At 46.8% G+C, this 17,338-nt stretch overlaps 6 protein-coding genes across 6 annotated transcripts; 4 read left to right on the plus strand and 2 right to left on the minus strand.

The window, feature by feature from the left end:
• The first annotated feature begins 3,835 nt into the window (after positions 1-3,835).
• On the plus strand, positions 3,836-4,582 carry BKA67DRAFT_570787 (uncharacterized protein). The gene has a single exon (XM_046103179.1). It carries the CDS (start codon positions 3,996-3,998, stop codon positions 4,311-4,313), a length of 318 nt encoding a protein of 105 aa, XP_045957937.1. The 5' UTR covers positions 3,836-3,995; the 3' UTR covers positions 4,314-4,582.
• Positions 4,583-5,735: 1,153 nt separating this feature from the next.
• On the plus strand, positions 5,736-6,442 carry BKA67DRAFT_570789 (uncharacterized protein). Its single transcript, XM_046103180.1, has one exon. The coding sequence runs from the start codon at positions 5,954-5,956 to the stop codon at positions 6,275-6,277; it is 324 nt and encodes a 107-aa protein (XP_045957938.1). The 5' UTR covers positions 5,736-5,953; the 3' UTR covers positions 6,278-6,442.
• Positions 6,443-9,906: 3,464 nt separating this feature from the next.
• On the minus strand, positions 9,907-10,425 carry BKA67DRAFT_537287 (uncharacterized protein; the record flags this gene model as incomplete). The annotated part of the gene is made up of 1 exon (XM_046100293.1): positions 9,907-10,425. One exon carries the CDS (start codon positions 10,423-10,425, stop codon positions 9,907-9,909), a length of 519 nt encoding a protein of 172 aa, XP_045957939.1.
• Positions 10,426-11,909: 1,484 nt separating this feature from the next.
• BKA67DRAFT_692732 (uncharacterized protein) lies at positions 11,910-14,306 on the plus strand (the record flags this gene model as incomplete). Its single annotated transcript, XM_046109224.1, has 2 exons — positions 11,910-12,147; positions 13,874-14,306. 2 exons carry the CDS (start codon positions 11,910-11,912, stop codon positions 14,149-14,151), a joined length of 516 nt encoding a protein of 171 aa, XP_045957940.1. The 3' UTR covers positions 14,152-14,306.
• A 1,694-nt stretch (positions 14,307-16,000) lies between these two features.
• Positions 16,001-16,336, plus strand: BKA67DRAFT_660224 (uncharacterized protein; the record flags this gene model as incomplete). The annotated part of the gene is made up of 1 exon (XM_046107582.1): positions 16,001-16,336. One exon carries the CDS (start codon positions 16,001-16,003, stop codon positions 16,334-16,336), a length of 336 nt encoding a protein of 111 aa, XP_045957941.1.
• A 94-nt stretch (positions 16,337-16,430) lies between these two features.
• On the minus strand, positions 16,431-16,931 carry BKA67DRAFT_328227 (uncharacterized protein). Its single transcript, XM_046096219.1, has one exon. It carries the CDS (start codon positions 16,862-16,864, stop codon positions 16,526-16,528), a length of 339 nt encoding a protein of 112 aa, XP_045957942.1. The 5' UTR covers positions 16,865-16,931; the 3' UTR covers positions 16,431-16,525.
• Positions 16,932-17,338: the final 407 nt, after the last annotated feature.

Raw genomic sequence — 17,338 nt, forward strand, 5'->3', positions numbered from 1 at the left:
AAATTGCCTATACTTGCATTTGCCAAGTCACAATAAGTCCATCCCGAGGTGACACATTGGTTCCGCAGCGATGACAGACCTGCAAGTGCACAACCTCTAGATAGTAACTTCATATCTATAGCTGTTTCCTATTGGCCGGCATGCAGGATACAGATAGGGATCTGCACGCGCGGGTAGCCGTGCTCAAGTTACGAAGGATCAGGATTCTTAAATTTAAGCAGTAAAAACCACGCGCCTTCTCTGAGGAGGTTTCTATATGAATCCTCTTCCTAATCGCTTGTCCCCTTGAGCTTGGAAGACGTATTGGGGAGTGGTGAAGAATGACAGAGGGCGCAGAAGTGAGTCACTAAGTTTTCTTTGGAGCCTGGGTTTGCTGTATTTTGGTGACTGACGCTTTCTAGAAAGTACTTATGCTGATGGCAATGTATAGGTTGCCATCATTTGAGTCTATATTGACTATCTCTTTGGGATAGGATACATCACCATGAAGAAGCACCACACTTGGAATACTGATTGAGACTATATTTGTTGAAGTCGAGAATAGACTTAACTTCCATATTACGAGTAGCCGAAATTAAATGGTCAACCATGTAGCACACGAGTCCCTCTGTAGCTTTGCCACGGATAAGGAAGTATAAGCGGCAGGTTGTGTTGAGGAGTAGCTTGTGCCACCAGTCAATTCGTATGCTATTTTAGTATAGAGAGAACTTGGTTAGTATCAGTGCTGTCGAATAAATTTTGTCTCCAACGGAGCATTCCACCCACAACTCATGGAGATGGAGAGATTATCCTAGTTCCTAATGCTCATATCGTCACAGCGGGTAGGGGTGCTCCGGAGATACGCAATGCAAGCCACAAATGCAAAGTTTCCATCTACTCATGCCACCACCACGCAGCCTGACCATTCTAGTCCTTGTTCTCCTGCCTGGCCTCGAATGGTCGAGACTAGCCTAGTACATGATGCATGACGATCAGTGAAGGACCTTGCAAGGATCTCGATATGGTAGGAGCTACTATAGAATGGGATCCCTGCGTCAAGTACTGGGGCAAAATATCCGCCGTCTTTCTGCCTCTTCCCGGGCCTCCTTATTCTTGGTTACACTACCCTTGATTTGTAAATGCGGGTACGTACTCATTAAATTCCCTTAGACGTCGCCGATCGCCCATTGAGCAATTCTTCTCGCCTGTCCATTACTAGACATCGGGATATGGTAACAGAAATTTCCGTCTCACCACTGTTCGAAAACTTGTATCTTCAAGCTGTCGTGGGTGTTGGGTATGCACATACCACAGCCTGCTGGTCATGCATCTATGACATCTATGACAACACCCAGAGTGGCTTGCGGCGAGGTACGTCTTGGTACGTGGCATACCCTGGTTAAGTGACCACCAGCGATAGGTGTGCCAATGATGAATCGCGTATCTCCGTCCTTTTGGGCTAAGGCGCATGCAAGGTAGATACCGCCGTCAAACCGGTGAAGTTGAAGGACAGGATGCATTATCAGGATTTGTTGGACGTTATTTAAATTCTGTGCTACTTGTGACTTTCATTCAATTCTTTCTTGCGCTTCTTCTATATCATATCTACTTGATTTGAACACTTTGTTTCCTTTTTGTCTCTTTGGATCGCCCTTTTCAAACATGCAAGACCCTTCAACTAACAAAACTCGTTACAGAGACAATGGTGCTTTGACGGATCAACACTTCATCGTTTGTGGCACAAACACAAGTTTTTCTAACAAGGACTTTTGGGGCTTATCGAAAGACAATGGTCTCCTCAAGCTTCCACTCTTCCGATTCTCCCTGACGGGCATCACCCCCCGTATCCCTTCGTTTACCCTTGAGGACTTTGAGAATATATCTCGAGGTGACATCGTCGTCGATGTAGCCGTCACATGCACATTGTCCATAATAAAAGCGTGACTAAATCTAACATAACAGCCAGTCTCATTCCTGTACTTGGATAGGCTCATTAAATTGTACGCGATCGAGCAACAAATCCCCGCATTGCCAGGTGTGGATGTCTGCTAGAAACTTTATAGAAGCTGGCCTTTCAAGGAAGCCATAAATGATCCTCTCCATACGCTCGTGGTAAGGCTATTGTCACAAGCCACTGCCGCAGTTTGAACGAAGACAAAGTTTAGGAAGTGAGGAAACTTTGTTTTAGACGAGAATGCTGGTTCTACTTACAGAGGAACCTAGGAGATATAATTAAGGCTTTAAAAACTGACTTCGTGGGCATCGAAGCCATTCCCCACCGACCTCATTCTTACTTGACATCACTATCGTCGACAACTCAAAACGTTTCAATTCGTTCCGTGTCGTTGACATGTGCTTCGATCAACGTCGGTTGAAGCATTGCGCGATTAGGCATAAACGCGCCGGCTGAAACGGAGAAAGGCTGCACTAATTAGCATGCATAATTCTGACAGGGTAACGAGAGACTAGGTTTTCTATACAAGACGGCATATGCCGAGAAACTATGAAGCTTACTAACAAGCCACGGATCACGAACCTGTAATGTGGCCTTTTCCTGACGTAACAAATTTAAGAGACATTGCTAAATATAAAGCAAGTTATAATGAATAGTTTAATCGAGCAGGTTCTTTTCTGATAATTTTACAAATTCGTACAGACTAAAAGAAGACAAAAACGCAACGCATTAGTAATATCAAAAGGCAGCGCCTTTATTTGCTCTACGGACAGCAAATTATTTTAGTTTTATGATATATTCATCTTGGAAGCAACTCTACTAAAGCCCGGAACGGGGCTCCAGTTACGATTGGATCTAAGTTGGTGTTTCAAGTCGACGGTCAGCATGGGTAGAACGGACCAAAAACAGAAATCGGATTAAGATCCGATCCGATCCGATTTAAGTGGGTCTTAATCTCGCTAGCGGTCGATCTAGGTCGAAAATGGAGCCATCACGGTTAATCCGATAGTATCTTGGTGCAAAGTCGGTGGTTGATTTGAAATTATCTGTTTCTGATAATTCAAGATTTATTTTTGCCATTTCGAGTCTACAAACTCACCGAATTAGTCAGCAATCATGTTTTCGCAAACAGGACTTCCTTCAAGTCTTGCGTAAATTAGTTCCCACGGATCAAGTTATCCAATAGGCTAAGCTTACAATAGCAGGACTACTCAATTAGGTATTTACGTAAGTGGATTAAAAATACTAGGTATCTATGAAATTACTTAAAGATCCATGAGCCTAAAGTTTCTTAGCCCGCTAGGACCTCTAGAAAGTACTGGAAGCCCTAAGCAAAAGCAAAGCAAGTTCATGCCCAGAGTGGATACAGTATAGAAACATGCAAGCGCAGCCATAGTGGCGCCGTCTATTGTCCCACCGCTACACCTTATCTTCCTCTGGACTTCATTTTGTCAAGAAAACCGGAGAGACAGCAAAAGGATTCGGGGTGAAAGTGCCGTGAGGATGAGCTCTGGCCCTCGTTCTGCCCAGATTCTCGTACTTTTCCTTGTCCTCATAGTAGCACCTCCAGACATTCTCGCTTCCTAGGCTCCAGTCTCCGTACGAACCCCACAATAGGCGCCTATCCTGCTTACTGAAGGGGCTTTGCTACCCCACCATGATGGAGTCGTTCTTTGCCTGCCAAGCCTCGGCGTAGGCCTTGGCGTCAGCGTTCGGTTCGTAGAAGCAGTCCAGCACCTGCATGACGGTGCTTAGTAAGGGAGTAAGTTAAAGTTTGTTCAATAAGAGTTACCGGCTCAAGGCTATCAACTGGATTTGTTGCTGGCGGATAAAAGCACGAGTAGTGAAACGTAGTAACGGCTGCGGCATGGCTGGAAAATAAGACATGTGAAAATATTAACAGAAAAGCTGGGTTGTAAATTTGGAGAAATATTCTAGCAAAGCTGTGAGACAATCCTCGAGAACATCTTGAACATCCTCAAGATCATAACATATTCGTCACATCGTTTCTCATCTTAAATATCTTTCCCTAAGTTTTGGAAAAGACGGAAAAAACGTCGAAATGCACTTCTCAACAATAATCTCGGCACTTTTCCTAGCGGTTACGTCATTTGACGCGGCCACTGCTGCAAATAACGTGGTTTACCCTCGTCAGGCTTGTGGCATCGCATTGCTTAAGCTCTACGAACTCCCTAACAGGCCAGGTGTTGTGTTCACGGGGGTTGGAACCCCTGGGGAATGTCAGAATTTCACTAACACGGACTGCACGGGGTCTATGGACACAACCGCCCCTGGAACTACACAATTTATTGTTCCTGTGCCCTCCCCTACTGTAATTGCTGAATGGAGAAGCTGGAAGTGCGATGTATCTTGTCCATGAAGGGGACATAACGGCTGACTGTTATTTTTGACCGTAAGGGAATGGATTCAAGGGTGCAGATTGTATTACATAATCCCGGAGAACTTACTTGGTTTAAAACGTGTCGATACTTTTCAATATAGTACTGTATCGCCTAAAATTTTCTTTCAGCTGCGGGTCACTTCGGGGTTGGAAGAAATAGGTGTTTCCTGGAATAAAAAACCTACTCTTACTCTCTGAAGACACCATCAAGGCACATGGATAGGCACCGGCTTAATATCTGCTCAGACTTGTTTAATGCATGCACATCTATTGGCCAACAATAAAAGTTGCTCTGCTGTGATATTATGTATAAGCTGAGCGTAATATGTCCTGCATTTCATGAGAGGCCTGGCCGACCCTATAGTGATATACAAGTTTATGTCAGGATTGACGCCAGTGAAACAATTTGAATCGATGCGAATCAGGCAAATCAGGCGATCCTTTTGACAGAGAGCTGATGTCCTTTTCAAGCCCTCTTTGTGTTATAGTACGGTCGGCCCTCATCGCTTATATGTGCAAATGTCGCTAAGCCTAATTGGTTATTGCCACGGGTTCGTGGTATATTGCAGCCACGGGTACTCGTGGGCCTATTAGCCGCCCTACGGTTAGCACAAGGCGCTAAGCTTGGTGCTGATCAATACCACGTCAGCTCTGAGTATAATTCGTAAAATTTCTCCAGCTTTATCACCAATACATTCAGTGCCAAGACCTCGGCGACAGAACATGAATAATGCATCTCTAGAAGTCCAGAGCTTTGCTGCTCCGCACTCTTTTAAGAGTTTCTCGCACCGATCCAGCAGCTGCAGCAGATCATGGTTGGGCTTAGGTCTTTTCCGAGCGGGAGCCGGTGCACTGGGTGTGCAGGTCTTACCCGCCTTTATTGTGTCAGTGGATGCTTATGAAATAAGGCGAAACTCAAATGGAGCTCGCCTTGAGGCAATGCGAGCAAGGGTTACTCTGAGATCACATTTGATCTAACGGTGCTAATATGTGACGCATGCACTTCCAATCCGCTAGTAAACACGCTCCAGTTAGAACAACGTTAAAGCTTACAGAATTCTACGAGGCGTTCTGGCCCGCGCCGTGTCTGATAACGTGTTCAATACAATTCATGGAAACGTCCGTTAGAGTCGGCTAGGTCAACGAGGTGGGGTGCCCACACAAGAACAGGACAATACTACAATTTACTAGCAGATTTCGTCGCATCAAGTTCACTCGAGCGGCCAGGGCTAGTTAGTGGCGAGGTTCATCATCCCACCGTCTTGAGGTTGTTCCTATGGGTGGAAAGGCTCGTGAAAACCGCGCCGGCCTATGAGCAGCGTCCTCGGGAATGGGTACTGTACCAATTCCACGTTGGTGGCGACCGAAGAATGGTAAAATATAGTTTTCTACACATCCTTACGAGCTTGCGTCCATGATAGAAAGTTGCAGCGGTACTCTTAGTATATGTTATTCTATGGTATGGTCTTTCAACAACTATATAATACGATGTCCAACCTGGTTTCTAGTATCATAGTCACAAGTCGCATAACAGGAAAAGATCTCGTTTAATTCCAACCTCCAAAGACCTCTCCGACCCAAGCCTGCTGTGCATTATTTCTCAACAAACTGGAATCAAAATGCAGATCAAGACAGCCCTTGCCACATTGTTCATCGTCCTTGCTGTGGCCCTTCCTCAACCCAACGATATCTCGAGCACAGTTTCAAGCCCTAAGGCGAGCCGTGTCGACGGAGAAGCCTCAATCTTGGCACGAGATCAAAAGATCTGGCAGGCTGCCGGTGGATGCAAGGAAGACTGGGACGAAGACAACCGCTGCCAAAAGGCGTGCATTGCCGAGGCCTTCCTGGGCGAGTGTCCAGGTATGGTGTCAATGGCTTGGGCCCTTACAGGTGGCTGTATTATACGATGGTACACTTGTGAGTGTATTTGCGAGTGGGAGTAAGTGTTCGACCTTGTTGTCGGGCGGAATCAAACTGGTGGCGTTGCGGTTGCCGGAAAGTGAATGAATTGAGGAAGGGTGCAGGGAGCACTTGAAGGGTATGTGGTGGAAACACGTTCATTGTGTAAACAAACCATAGTCGAGTCAAAATATATGTCTGCGCAGCATGGTTGCATCCTATTTGTGCTTGAATTCTTTCACCAAGAGTTTGCCGCTAACGTCAGAGCCGTACTGGGTTGAGTCGCGCTTTTTCACGTTGAGAACTTTTACAGGTAGGTTGCATATCGCCGATTTACAGTTATTCTTGATCGAATTAATGATGGGAGAGCCGATTAGTGAGTGATTGTAGAAGGGAAAGTATCAGACGAAGAAGATTTTCTCAAAATAGCAGAGAATAAGTTTACTTATTATTATCAACTGTTGATGCCATGGGCCAATAGACTGCGGAGGAAGATATTCCCAAACGGTGAGAGGTGGAAGAAGCCGAACGCCGGGCTCTATATTTCTACGAAAGAACTTCTACGCAAGGCCAGCCAAGATCCAGAAGTTCTTGCAAACAATAGCACTAACGATACAAATATGTCTGACCTACATTACAAGTCCACTAGTAGCGAGTCTTTTGTGATATTCTCACCATGCAAGTAGGGGGTATGTTGTGACTTACTTTGACGGCTATGAGATCAACTGAAACATGGTAACAGGCCATAATCAACTAGTGGTCATAAGGAATTGTTCGTCGTCCGATCCGAAAAAGGTCTACCATATGAGGTGATTTCGGACGGGATAGACACATTTTTGTTCATTGCGCTAACTTTTGACAGGACATCATATTCGTGCAACGTTGTTGCAGCGGCAACCACGATAATTACGAATCTATCTGGAGCATATCTGAACGCTGGGTCAAGGGTAATCGAGATCCGATAAACAAGACGTAAGCTTTTATCATTACGGCAATACCATAAGTCTAATGAATGGTTAGCTTCGCCATTACTGGAAAAGACCATTCGGTGTTGCTTTACAGCGATGGAGCGTTCATGCTCACGCTAGCCATAGCCGACGGGCCATTGTTTGGTATTCAGACACTTGATGATCTCTAGCAGCAGGAAATCCCTAAAGGCGATACTGAGAGAATGTATCGTTGGGACGACTCCTGGAAGAAAATACTCATCGCAAGAGCAATTAGTAAGGCCGACATCGTATCGCCTACCAAACCGATGAAGAAAGCTACCTTCAAAGCCATCTCCACAGATTGTCTACAGAGGGAAGGTTACGTCGGAGAGGGCCTCTCCAGGGGATTACACCAAATACGACGGCAGGTGGCAAACGGGTTGAGATGAACTTTCTGAAATGCTGTAGTTTAACGAACCTCCCAGTTCCTTGATCACGGGCTGCAGCGTGCATCGGACCAGCACGCGGAGAAAAATGTTCACTGCAGCAACGTCTTCCACAATGCCGTCATCAATCGGGGCCTGACCTCGTATTCTGATTTGATCTCAGCGCCTCGCCTGGTTTTGGCAGCTCAGAGAAGTCGAAGGACGTTGGATGAGATGTCACAAAATTTTGACGTTGTCATTGCACAAGCAGTAGCCGTCAGCGACGAGACTGGGTGCCTTTTGAGATCGCTGGATCGCCGTCTCCAGATCCGCTATTTGTCATACAAGAGGTCTCCTCAACTTTTAGGAATATATGATGAGATGCCAGTAGCTCCACCGCGGTCGAATAGGAGAACTTCCATTGCCCAATCGTCGACAACTGGTACAGACCACAGACGGATATCTAAGCCATTATGTACGTTAGACAAAGCCATATGGACTAGTCGCGCTCACTCTCATACCCCCCTCGCTCCCATTCCCGCACAACCGAACATTCTCCCTCTCGCGACATATTGGACATGTTGGATCCGCACGACAATAGTCATCGCGATCCAGCACCTCTTGGAACCAAGTCGGAATGCAGGTGCTACCGAATTTGTGACCACAATAAAGTGAAACCCAAGATTCTGTGATGCCTCCTGGAGTTGAAGCCTCGACATGTTCGTGACAGATGGAGCACTGTTCTGGATGCGAATCTGATGTCTGTTTGGGGACTTCCGTGCCTATCATCTCCGCCGTGATGCCTTGGAAAGTTCCGGCCGGTTCATGGAAGCAAGGCTCTCTCGGACGTAAAACCGGTTTCTCTGTAAGTGTATGGATGAATTTCGTGAAAGTGATTGAAAATTTATTCATATTGTAGAGTATCAATTGTAAATGCGAAGTCTCACAAGATATATAAAGCCGGTTTCGGTACAATAAAACCTTGGGGTGTCTGCGACGCCTTATATGCGTTGCGACCGCTACATACATTCACTGACTGACATTAAGAAATGGGCGGAGTGGCGGTAGCAATGGCAACAAAAGTGTATCCGAGGTTGATCTTGACATAGACTGGCTGCTAGATCTTGAGACCAATACTGGACTGCACGACGACCATCGGTCGCTCTTCAAGTATGTATGACATTCTTGAGTCACATCTGGCTCATCGCTAGTCCTGTTGTTTGTGGTCGCGTCAAATGAGCGCAATCCGCGTGACCACTTTTCACCACTACCAGCAGCACCTGCCGAAACCATGCCTTCTTCCTCTTGCTACCGTCGAACCGGATTTGCATATTAAGATGCTGATCGAGAACGACCAATCTGTGGGTTGGTATTACGCCATCTCACCCAAGGTGCTCAACTAGACTTTGTTGGCAGGCTACATCGTTCCCCTTCCACGTTCACGACCATGAATTGCTCCGAAGCTTTGAACACCATGATGGAAGACAATGAGGTTGCGCTGAAGGCATTTCAGGATCCTCCTTTACTTGGACTTGCGCTGTTCTTGTTTATTGTTTCTCTGATAGGGGTAAGGGCTCTTTATATGGGCCAGTTCATAACACGCATAGTCAGTGGTAGTTGTTCGACTTGACGTGGCTGATTTACGTATGTATTGACATGGCTACGTATACTCAAAGGTGCCTCGAACAGGAATGGAATAGATCGTATAGACATAGTTGTAACGTATCGATGGATAGTGGGTGACCTTTTCGTCGAATATCACAAGATTGTGTCAAACTTGCGGATTTATACAAATAGATTTTGGCGGACACGGGCAGTCTCCGCCTAGAACATTGCATTCCGTTCCACGGGCCACCATCTTGCTTGTCCTTTCTGCCAGTCGGTTATTTGCTGGCGAGTGATGTACTGCAAGCGTTTAAAATTCTACTAACACACCATTATTAGGCGCATGTCTATTCCGCACATAGAGGCAAACAGTCATGTAGTCGTGCTCAGAGACCTACTAGCATAGTATCATTTCATGCCCGATACTATTGTAGTGTCAAGTAATATATTGTATTACTGAAACGATATTGAGCTGCTCAGGATGGGGGGAAATGAGATCTCAAGATGTACAGACTATAAACGCATACCAAATACAACTCCATACACCCAGCCGAGCGCCCTAACGTCCATGTCTATCCATTGACATAGTCGAAGGGCGGAGGCAGTAAGCCACGTAGATCATCTACAACGAATATATGTGAGAAAGTCACCCAAGTACAACAAATATTCCTCCTGCTCCTGATTACATTACCACTGCTATACCTGTAACAATATTCAACTATTTGACTCGGATATTGGCGGCATTGTTGACATTGGCTGTTCATAAGAGGGTTGCGCTTTACCCCAGTGACCCGGTTTCAAAGATTGGGGCACTTTAATTTGCTCAATATCGCTAGCCGTTAGATTTGGACTATTCCCCTGCCAATAGCCACTTCGATATACTGGGTGAACAAGAAGGTCTGCAGGTGGCTGGTGTAATATTGTCGGTTGTGAAGATAGTTGCTCTTCCCGGTAGGCATTCGCAGGTGGCCCAAAGCTGCAGTCGCCGGGTCCAGTGACCTTCGACAGTTTGTGCTTATCGGCAGAAAAGATTGAAGCAGATCGGGTTCCAAGAAGGAACAAGGTCAGGAGAATGCCAAGCAGGAGTACCAGCATGGCAACACCAATAACCAGTCCTATTAGGAGCCCGGTGACTACATCCTGGTTGTTCATATTACCAAGGACAGTATTGGAATAGTACGAAAGCGCGGGAACTGTAGTTTGGTTACCTTCGGCAACGCTTAGAGATTCCATGGTTAAAAATGTTGGGTGATACACAAATGTGACGGACGGTCGGGATTATTCAAGAGGATATTTTGGGAGCGGTAAATACAGAACTACTTCTATAGTACTACAATACTGCACCCTGCATTACGTAGGATCCGGATGTGAGATGGTATATGCAGAAAGCGACCCGATGTTTGATCCTCATCTTGGTCCGTTTTTACGCTTGTAGTATTTGGATGTACAATATTTGAGCCCAGCCATACAGTATGTACAGACAGAATTAAAATCAGCTTCCTCTCTTGCTCTCTCTTCTCTCTTATTGGAGCACGGACTGTTCAGTTCTGGCTCTGACCTGAAAGTAGCTTTATGAACTTCTGGAGTACCACGGTGGTCTAGGACATGGCCTTTCCGGCCATGATGGATTATATTTTATACAGTGCTCCTTATCGATTTTGGGTTGATTCTGATGCATTACAGTACAGTGAGTAACGAAATTGGCTTCCGCTCATATGCACGAAATCATTATTCTCGAGAGCCATTTTTGGATCCTTTGTACACATACATTAAGCATTAACATGAGTACATAGAAAGGTGTAATACACTAGCATGCCTGAGCCCGCGCTGTATAAGAGTTGGTACAGCTGTTAATGCTCACATGCTCACCGAGGATCCGATGTGGATACATATATACAGTAACGAAAAGGGTCTCCGCCTTTACGAACAAAATTGTTTCTCTCAAGAGCCACTTCTGGGTTCTTCATTGGAAATGCGAGATTAATTTCAGCGCGACCTGCCCATGCACTATTTGACTCGTACAAGCTTGTTGCACTTTATTGCCCTAGAAACGTTTCACGACAAGACAATTATGTCCTCGCGGCATGAAATAGACCTTCAGACGACAGTGCTGATTCAAGGTCGTTTCTCAATTTCTAGACTTGAGTTGTCGGCTCTCATGGACACATGATATCAATGACTGAACTGGTTACACACAGAATCAAAATCGGCTTCCTCTCTTTCTCTCTCTTCTCTTCTCTTTGAGCACGGACAGTCCAGTTCTGGCTCCTACTCGGAAGTACACTTTTGAACCTCTGTCGTACCATGGAACTTGAAATATGCCCTTCTCGGCCCTGAACACATATATTCGGTGCCCAAAATCTATCTTCGATCACGTACAATTGAAGTGTAGTAGTGGGTGTACACACAGAATCAAAATCGGCTTCCTCTCTTTCTCTCTCTCCTCTTCTCTTTGAGCACGGACAGTCCAGTTCTGGCTCCTACTCGGAAGTACACTTTTGAACCTCTGTCGTACCATGGAACTTGAAATATGCCCTTTTCGGCCCTGAACGCATATATTCGGTGCCCAAAATCTATCTTCGATCACGTACAATTGATGTGCAGTGGTGGGTGTATCAATAAGTGCGAAAGAGCCTGGTTAAAACGCACGCTCTTGGAATCAGAATTGTTACGGTCCAAAAGAGTACTTAGGGTATACGTACAGGCTAGAGCCAGGAATGGATCGTCTGTGCTTAGAGGAGAAAAGAGAGAGACAAAAGGAGGAAGCCGGGTTTCAGGGTTGCGATACCACTTCTACTTCAGGAAAACGCAAACGAACCGTCACTGGTGGTGACCGTTTCTCCGTGAGCTGCTACACCGACAACGGGGCCTCTGTAAATGGTAACAAACGTTGGGACTATGTGCCCGGCTGGGGCTGCTGGATCTCTGCTAAATGGACTCAATTGGGCTGCGAGAGTAAGTCGAAAACTTCTTTCTCTTGGTGTTCGTGAGCTCTTTGTGTTGTTAAAGAAAACAAACCCCCCTCGAAATGCAAGCCGTGGCTTACACGAAGGCATATTTAGACAGTCTTCCAAGATGCTAGTAGGTGCCTCGATCGCGGCTTAGGCTGGAACGATCCGAAGCCGTAGCGAAAGATTCTCGGCCAGGCAGCATCAGTTTTGAACCAAAGCTTAGGTTGTTTTAAAAGGTATGAGAATTACATGAAATAAAAAGTTAGTCCTGGTTCAAGTTTTACCAACACATGGCACCCCACAGTTGAAGATAATCGTATCAAGGTTCAAATTCCTATCATAGTTGCTAAAAATAGACAGAACCATACTACAGTAAACCACCGCACTACTTGCAGGAAACGATAGAGGCTCGTATTCGTTGGCTGCCGACGATCGCAGCCCGAGCAAGACGCTCCGTTGAAACGACGTCTTTGAACCGAATACTTAACTTTGTGGTGTTCCATGATTCGTAGCCCAATTCGCATTGTATCATATCCAAGCTGTCAATCTTGTGGGGTTGTGCCATGTAGGGCGTCGATGGAGCAGAGTAGCGCCAAACCTGTGCTATATATTCCCTGCCCTGCCACTGGGACTAATTGATTTGTATGGGAGATCCATGTACCCATGCTGCACTATCACACTACCCTTTTTGCGCCAATTTCGGATGAACCTAAACGATAAAGGACCCCTGCGGGCTACATTGCCGACCGCCCCTAGGCGCACCCCCGGGTCCGGGATTCTGATTCCATCAGAGCTATAACGAAAAACATACCACATAAAACACCCCACGCATAATGCTTGAGGGGTTTATAGCTCTGGAGAGCCCCAGCTTAGCTTACTTTTAGTCCTTCATAAGGTCTATCGCAACTAAACCAAAAGTTAAACTACGCGACTTTTGCGATAAGGACGAGTTACACAGCATGAAATATTTAAAGTTTTGCGAGGGTCCTTGAGAGTTTGTAGTCTGCGAGGTTCTGAAACTTGTATCTCCGCAGGAGATTTTGTCGTATAAAAGCCATAGCTTATGAACAAGGGAGCGCTTGCTGGTCCAACCAATATTGATGATATCTGCCTTGACCAGATGCATATATTCGCACAAAGATGCACAAATATATACAAAGAAGTCGACAAGGAGAAAATACACCAAAAACACTGTCTGAGGAATCTCTCGAAATTGAAGGAAATCAGTAGATAATCTAAGCCCAACCGTGAGCGCGTGAGAAGTTTGTGATTTTGGCCACGCCAAGCTGAAACCACCAAAGTTCATCCGTTAGCTGTTGTGAGAATAGTGGAACTGGTATTCTACCAAGAGACCGGGTCCCATCCCCAGAAGCCTGTCCGTGAAGCTCTGCCGTTACTGATAGTTATCGTAATTGAAGGTGTAGTCATCCCAAGTGACGCCAGCGCGATGCTCACCTAGTAAGTCCTTCTAGCTGCACGGGCTCTTTGAAGCAACGAACGTACAGGGTAAAGATGGGAAACGAAGGCATCATTTGCAGGACCTGTCTGGGATGACGTAGCATGTTTTGGTATTACCTTACGGCTGGTAGCTTGAGGTAGTGAAGTCATTGGAGAGGAGAGTCCGCGGAAGAGCCCTCCAGAACTGCACATTGTGGTAGGTTAATGGTGCATGTCAGCCTGATACTCCCCAAAACAGTGAGACTCGACAGCTATTAACGAGCCCTTTGTAGCTGCTCTCTTCCAAAACTTGACGGGGGTCGCAGATGACACCCCCGGCTCGGATCCTCGATCCAGCTATGCCAACACATCTAGACCGCTGGGTTCAACTGCTCCCGGATCTTCGTTGTCTGCTGGAGGTCTAGCGCCAGTCTACAGCGGACAGCCTGTACAAGTAGATGAAGAGTGGCAGGATCAGGGCCAAGGACAGCACAGCTACGAGTACCCCCAGATTACAGAGGGCGCTATGATTCAAGCCGTACCCCAAGGGCAAAGTAAGCATCGGAATTAAGGTAGCATCGGTTGGCCCTTGCGGCAAGGACTGGGGACGCCGCTTCGTCCTGGTCTGAGACAATGGGATTACCCAGCACAGTACATGAAAAGATGGATAGGATAGAAAGAACTGCGGTAAATTTATCAAGTCCTTTGTCGATGCAAGTTAGTGTGAAAAGCTCGGTGGTCAGTTAAATTGCTCGTGGTGTTTCCTCTCAATATTTATACTTGAGTTACTAGCTTCTCGTCTGTCCTTCTATTGCGCTCAAAAAATTCTCATTCGTCCTTGCTCCAGCTAAAGGGTTTGTCGGAAGAAGTCCTCCGTAGTCATTGCGCAACTGTTAAGTCGGCTCCCGCAGTGGTTCATTTATTCTAGTATATCATGGTAGCTTGTGATATCACGCATACGTAAACGAGATGCTAGACTGGTTGGCAATCACCATTCGTGGCTGATTATATCAAACTTCGAAACTCAATTTGTAGCCCAAATTGGATTTTAGCTGAACTTTATCGCCAAGTTCAAGGCTCTCTGCAAGTAGTACCACTGAACGTGTTGCTGCTGCGGGGACGCATTCATCGGGTGTCTATTCGAGTTATAGTTACATGTGGCTGAACACTTTGCTTCCACTTGAGCTGTGTTTTTCTAGCCGCATGTTAAGGGACAGACCGGGTAAGCACAGCTTACTCGAAAACTCGGAGCTGTCTTTCAAAAGTACGAATGGGCCGATACGAGGCTGTAAAGGATGCTACAGCATATTCCACACTAATGCACGATAAATGATTTAACCTTAGACGATACTCAGGCGATCCAACGTTGTACGGCAAGCAGAGCCATGCAGTTTGAACTCTCAATTTGAACGTGTCTAGTTTCGATTATTAAGCAACCCGCACCTTTTTCCCTTCCTGATATAGAATTTATACTATCTCGTCTTATTTCACTACCGCGATCTCGATGCTCGGATGGGATTATTACACAATAACATCGAGCTCGGTGGGGTCACCCCCTTTGTTGATATCCCAATTGGCAGCTTCAAGTGGTATCGTAATGGTCATATTAGAATTAACAACATCAGTTATGTGGGCTCCCGAAGCGGAGTGGAACGGCGAAGCTAAGAAGAGAACTAGTTAGAGTAGAGCTCTTGTTAAACTGATAGGTAGCTTCTAGGTTGCATGTAATTGGTTGTTTGTATTCAGGTGGTACTCTTTGTGCTTAGGTACAAGATATTTACAAGATTAACCGCTCCTTGACAGTCACGTGACAGATCCATCTAGCTACGTACCCACTACAAACATTATGGACGATCGTAAGACGAGTTTTTCTACGGCTGACCTGCCACCGGTGAGATCAGCAGCTGTGTCGAGGAAACAAAGTTGATCTCCACTACACCTTCTAGAGAGGTCGTGTATTATACAATATGGGGAGACGAAATGCGCCGGATGGCAGTAAGCTGCCAAGGTAGCCAGCGCTGATGTTCTCGCCCACGAGTTGACAACACTAGGAGAGCACATCGCTGTCTGGAGGTCTGTTTTGGGACACAGTCCTACTAGCAACTGCGAAAATTCCTGTATATAAGGGTCGAGTCGCGGTCGGACGGATTTGAGTGATCTGTCACTCGAGCCCGATACACCCAAGATCAATTGGCAGCAACTTTGTCCTCATTTGATAGCACACCCACAGCTCGTCCCCCCAAGGTATGTGTGCGCTCAAAAGTGCATAGATATGTGCAACCGTCTCTATACCCTTTCCCTGCCCTTCTGAAGACCTCGCACCTCACAAAAGCCATTCTGGGGGGGGGGGGGGGCTTCCTCTGCTGACCAACCTCGTACAGCCCGCCACCCGCCCTACATAAAAGAACCCGAAATAGAACATGCATCTCTCCAGCACCACCACAACCACGGCGGTCTTGCTGCTGCTGGGCGCCACCACGGCCAGCGCCTGGCGCGCCGGCCTCTGGACCACGGACGGCAGGAACCTGCAGGTCCACGGCACGGCCTGGCCCAAGTGCAACACGATCCAGGCCATACCCGTGGGCCAGGTGACCTTCGACCCGGCGACGGCCGGCGTCCCGGACCCGGGCCGCATCTGCCTCTACAGCGGCGTCGACTGCGTCAGCTCCACCGTCCGGGGCTGCTTCGGGAAGAGCCTGACGGGCGTGCCGCTGCCCAACCCGGGCACCGTCAAGAGTTACAAGATCGTGGCTTGAAGGTTGGAGAGAGGGGAGGGGGGAGGGAGAAGGTTTTGTGAGTGTAGTGGTATGGATCTGGGGCTCGTCTCCACGTTTTCTTAACGCACATTCATTTTGTATCGGGCGGGCTCTGTTTGGGGTTGTCGTTGTTACGCTCTGATATTTTCCTTGTTTGGTCACTGCGATCTTTTGACTTTCTGCTTGATCTCACTGCCGGTGAACTTGAAATATGCTGTACTTATCGAAAAGCTCATCCAAGACTGGGGTGGTGAGCTCCTTCTGTAGGAAGATTTCATTCTCCCTGAATGGTATGGTCGGCTCGCCTGGAATATGGTCGATGATCTCGTGGTCGTTTTGCGGCGCAGTCAATAATGGGTTTAGATTGGTACTATAGTCGGATGTATGCGTGAGACGCTCGTCATTGAGGGCATCCGTGCGTTTGAAAGGGACGTCGTTAACGGGCGCGGCCATTAGGGCTCCTATGATGGGAGAATCGGGAGGATATTTATATTCAGAAAAAGCCCTCTCTAGGCAGTAGGTGCACATATATACTAGCTAGCCAATTATACGGTAAGGAGCAGGTACCGTGATAGCCCACACCAGAGCTTACAGCAGCTGATTGCCGGCAGCCAATAAAAGGGAATTTCAACCCCGCGCCCCCGACCGATCTCCGCTATGTACTCTCTTTCTCGCCGTTTCTCTGTAGCTCGAGTGCTCTTTCACGATTGTGGGCAACGCTAATCTCGCTCCCTGATCCCTAGTCACGTTGGTTTCACTCACGTTTCTGCGTTTGACGGCCGTTAGGTAACTGCATGAATAAGCATCTCATTCCTCACAGAAAGAGCGTGCACTCGCTTGCAGGAGAGAATTCGAATACCCCATTCCGCCCCGACTAAGAACAGCGGCGAGTCACGTCTTTGCAGAGAGTCCCTCCGCTCCGCAATAGCTAGAGTTGTACATAGTAATGAAAGTTATATACTCAAACTTGAGTTTTGAGTTTAGTTGAAGCCCTACTAACTC

This window comes from Truncatella angustata (genome assembly GCF_020726525.1).
Source record: "Truncatella angustata strain MPI-SDFR-AT-0073 chromosome Unknown BKA67scaffold_5, whole genome shotgun sequence".
NCBI lineage: Eukaryota > Fungi > Ascomycota > Sordariomycetes > Amphisphaeriales > Sporocadaceae > Truncatella > Truncatella angustata.

Bases quoted from the DNA above. Each gene is read 5' to 3' on its own strand.
- BKA67DRAFT_570787 (XM_046103179.1), top strand. From the start codon at position 3,996: ATGCACTTCTCAACAATAATCTCGGCACTTTTCCTAGCGGTTACGTCA.
- BKA67DRAFT_570789 (XM_046103180.1), top strand. From the start codon at position 5,954: ATGCAGATCAAGACAGCCCTTGCCACATTGTTCATCGTCCTTGCTGTG.
- BKA67DRAFT_328227 (XM_046096219.1), bottom strand. From the start codon at position 16,864: ATGTGCACCTACTGCCTAGAGAGGGCTTTTTCTGAATATAAATATCCT.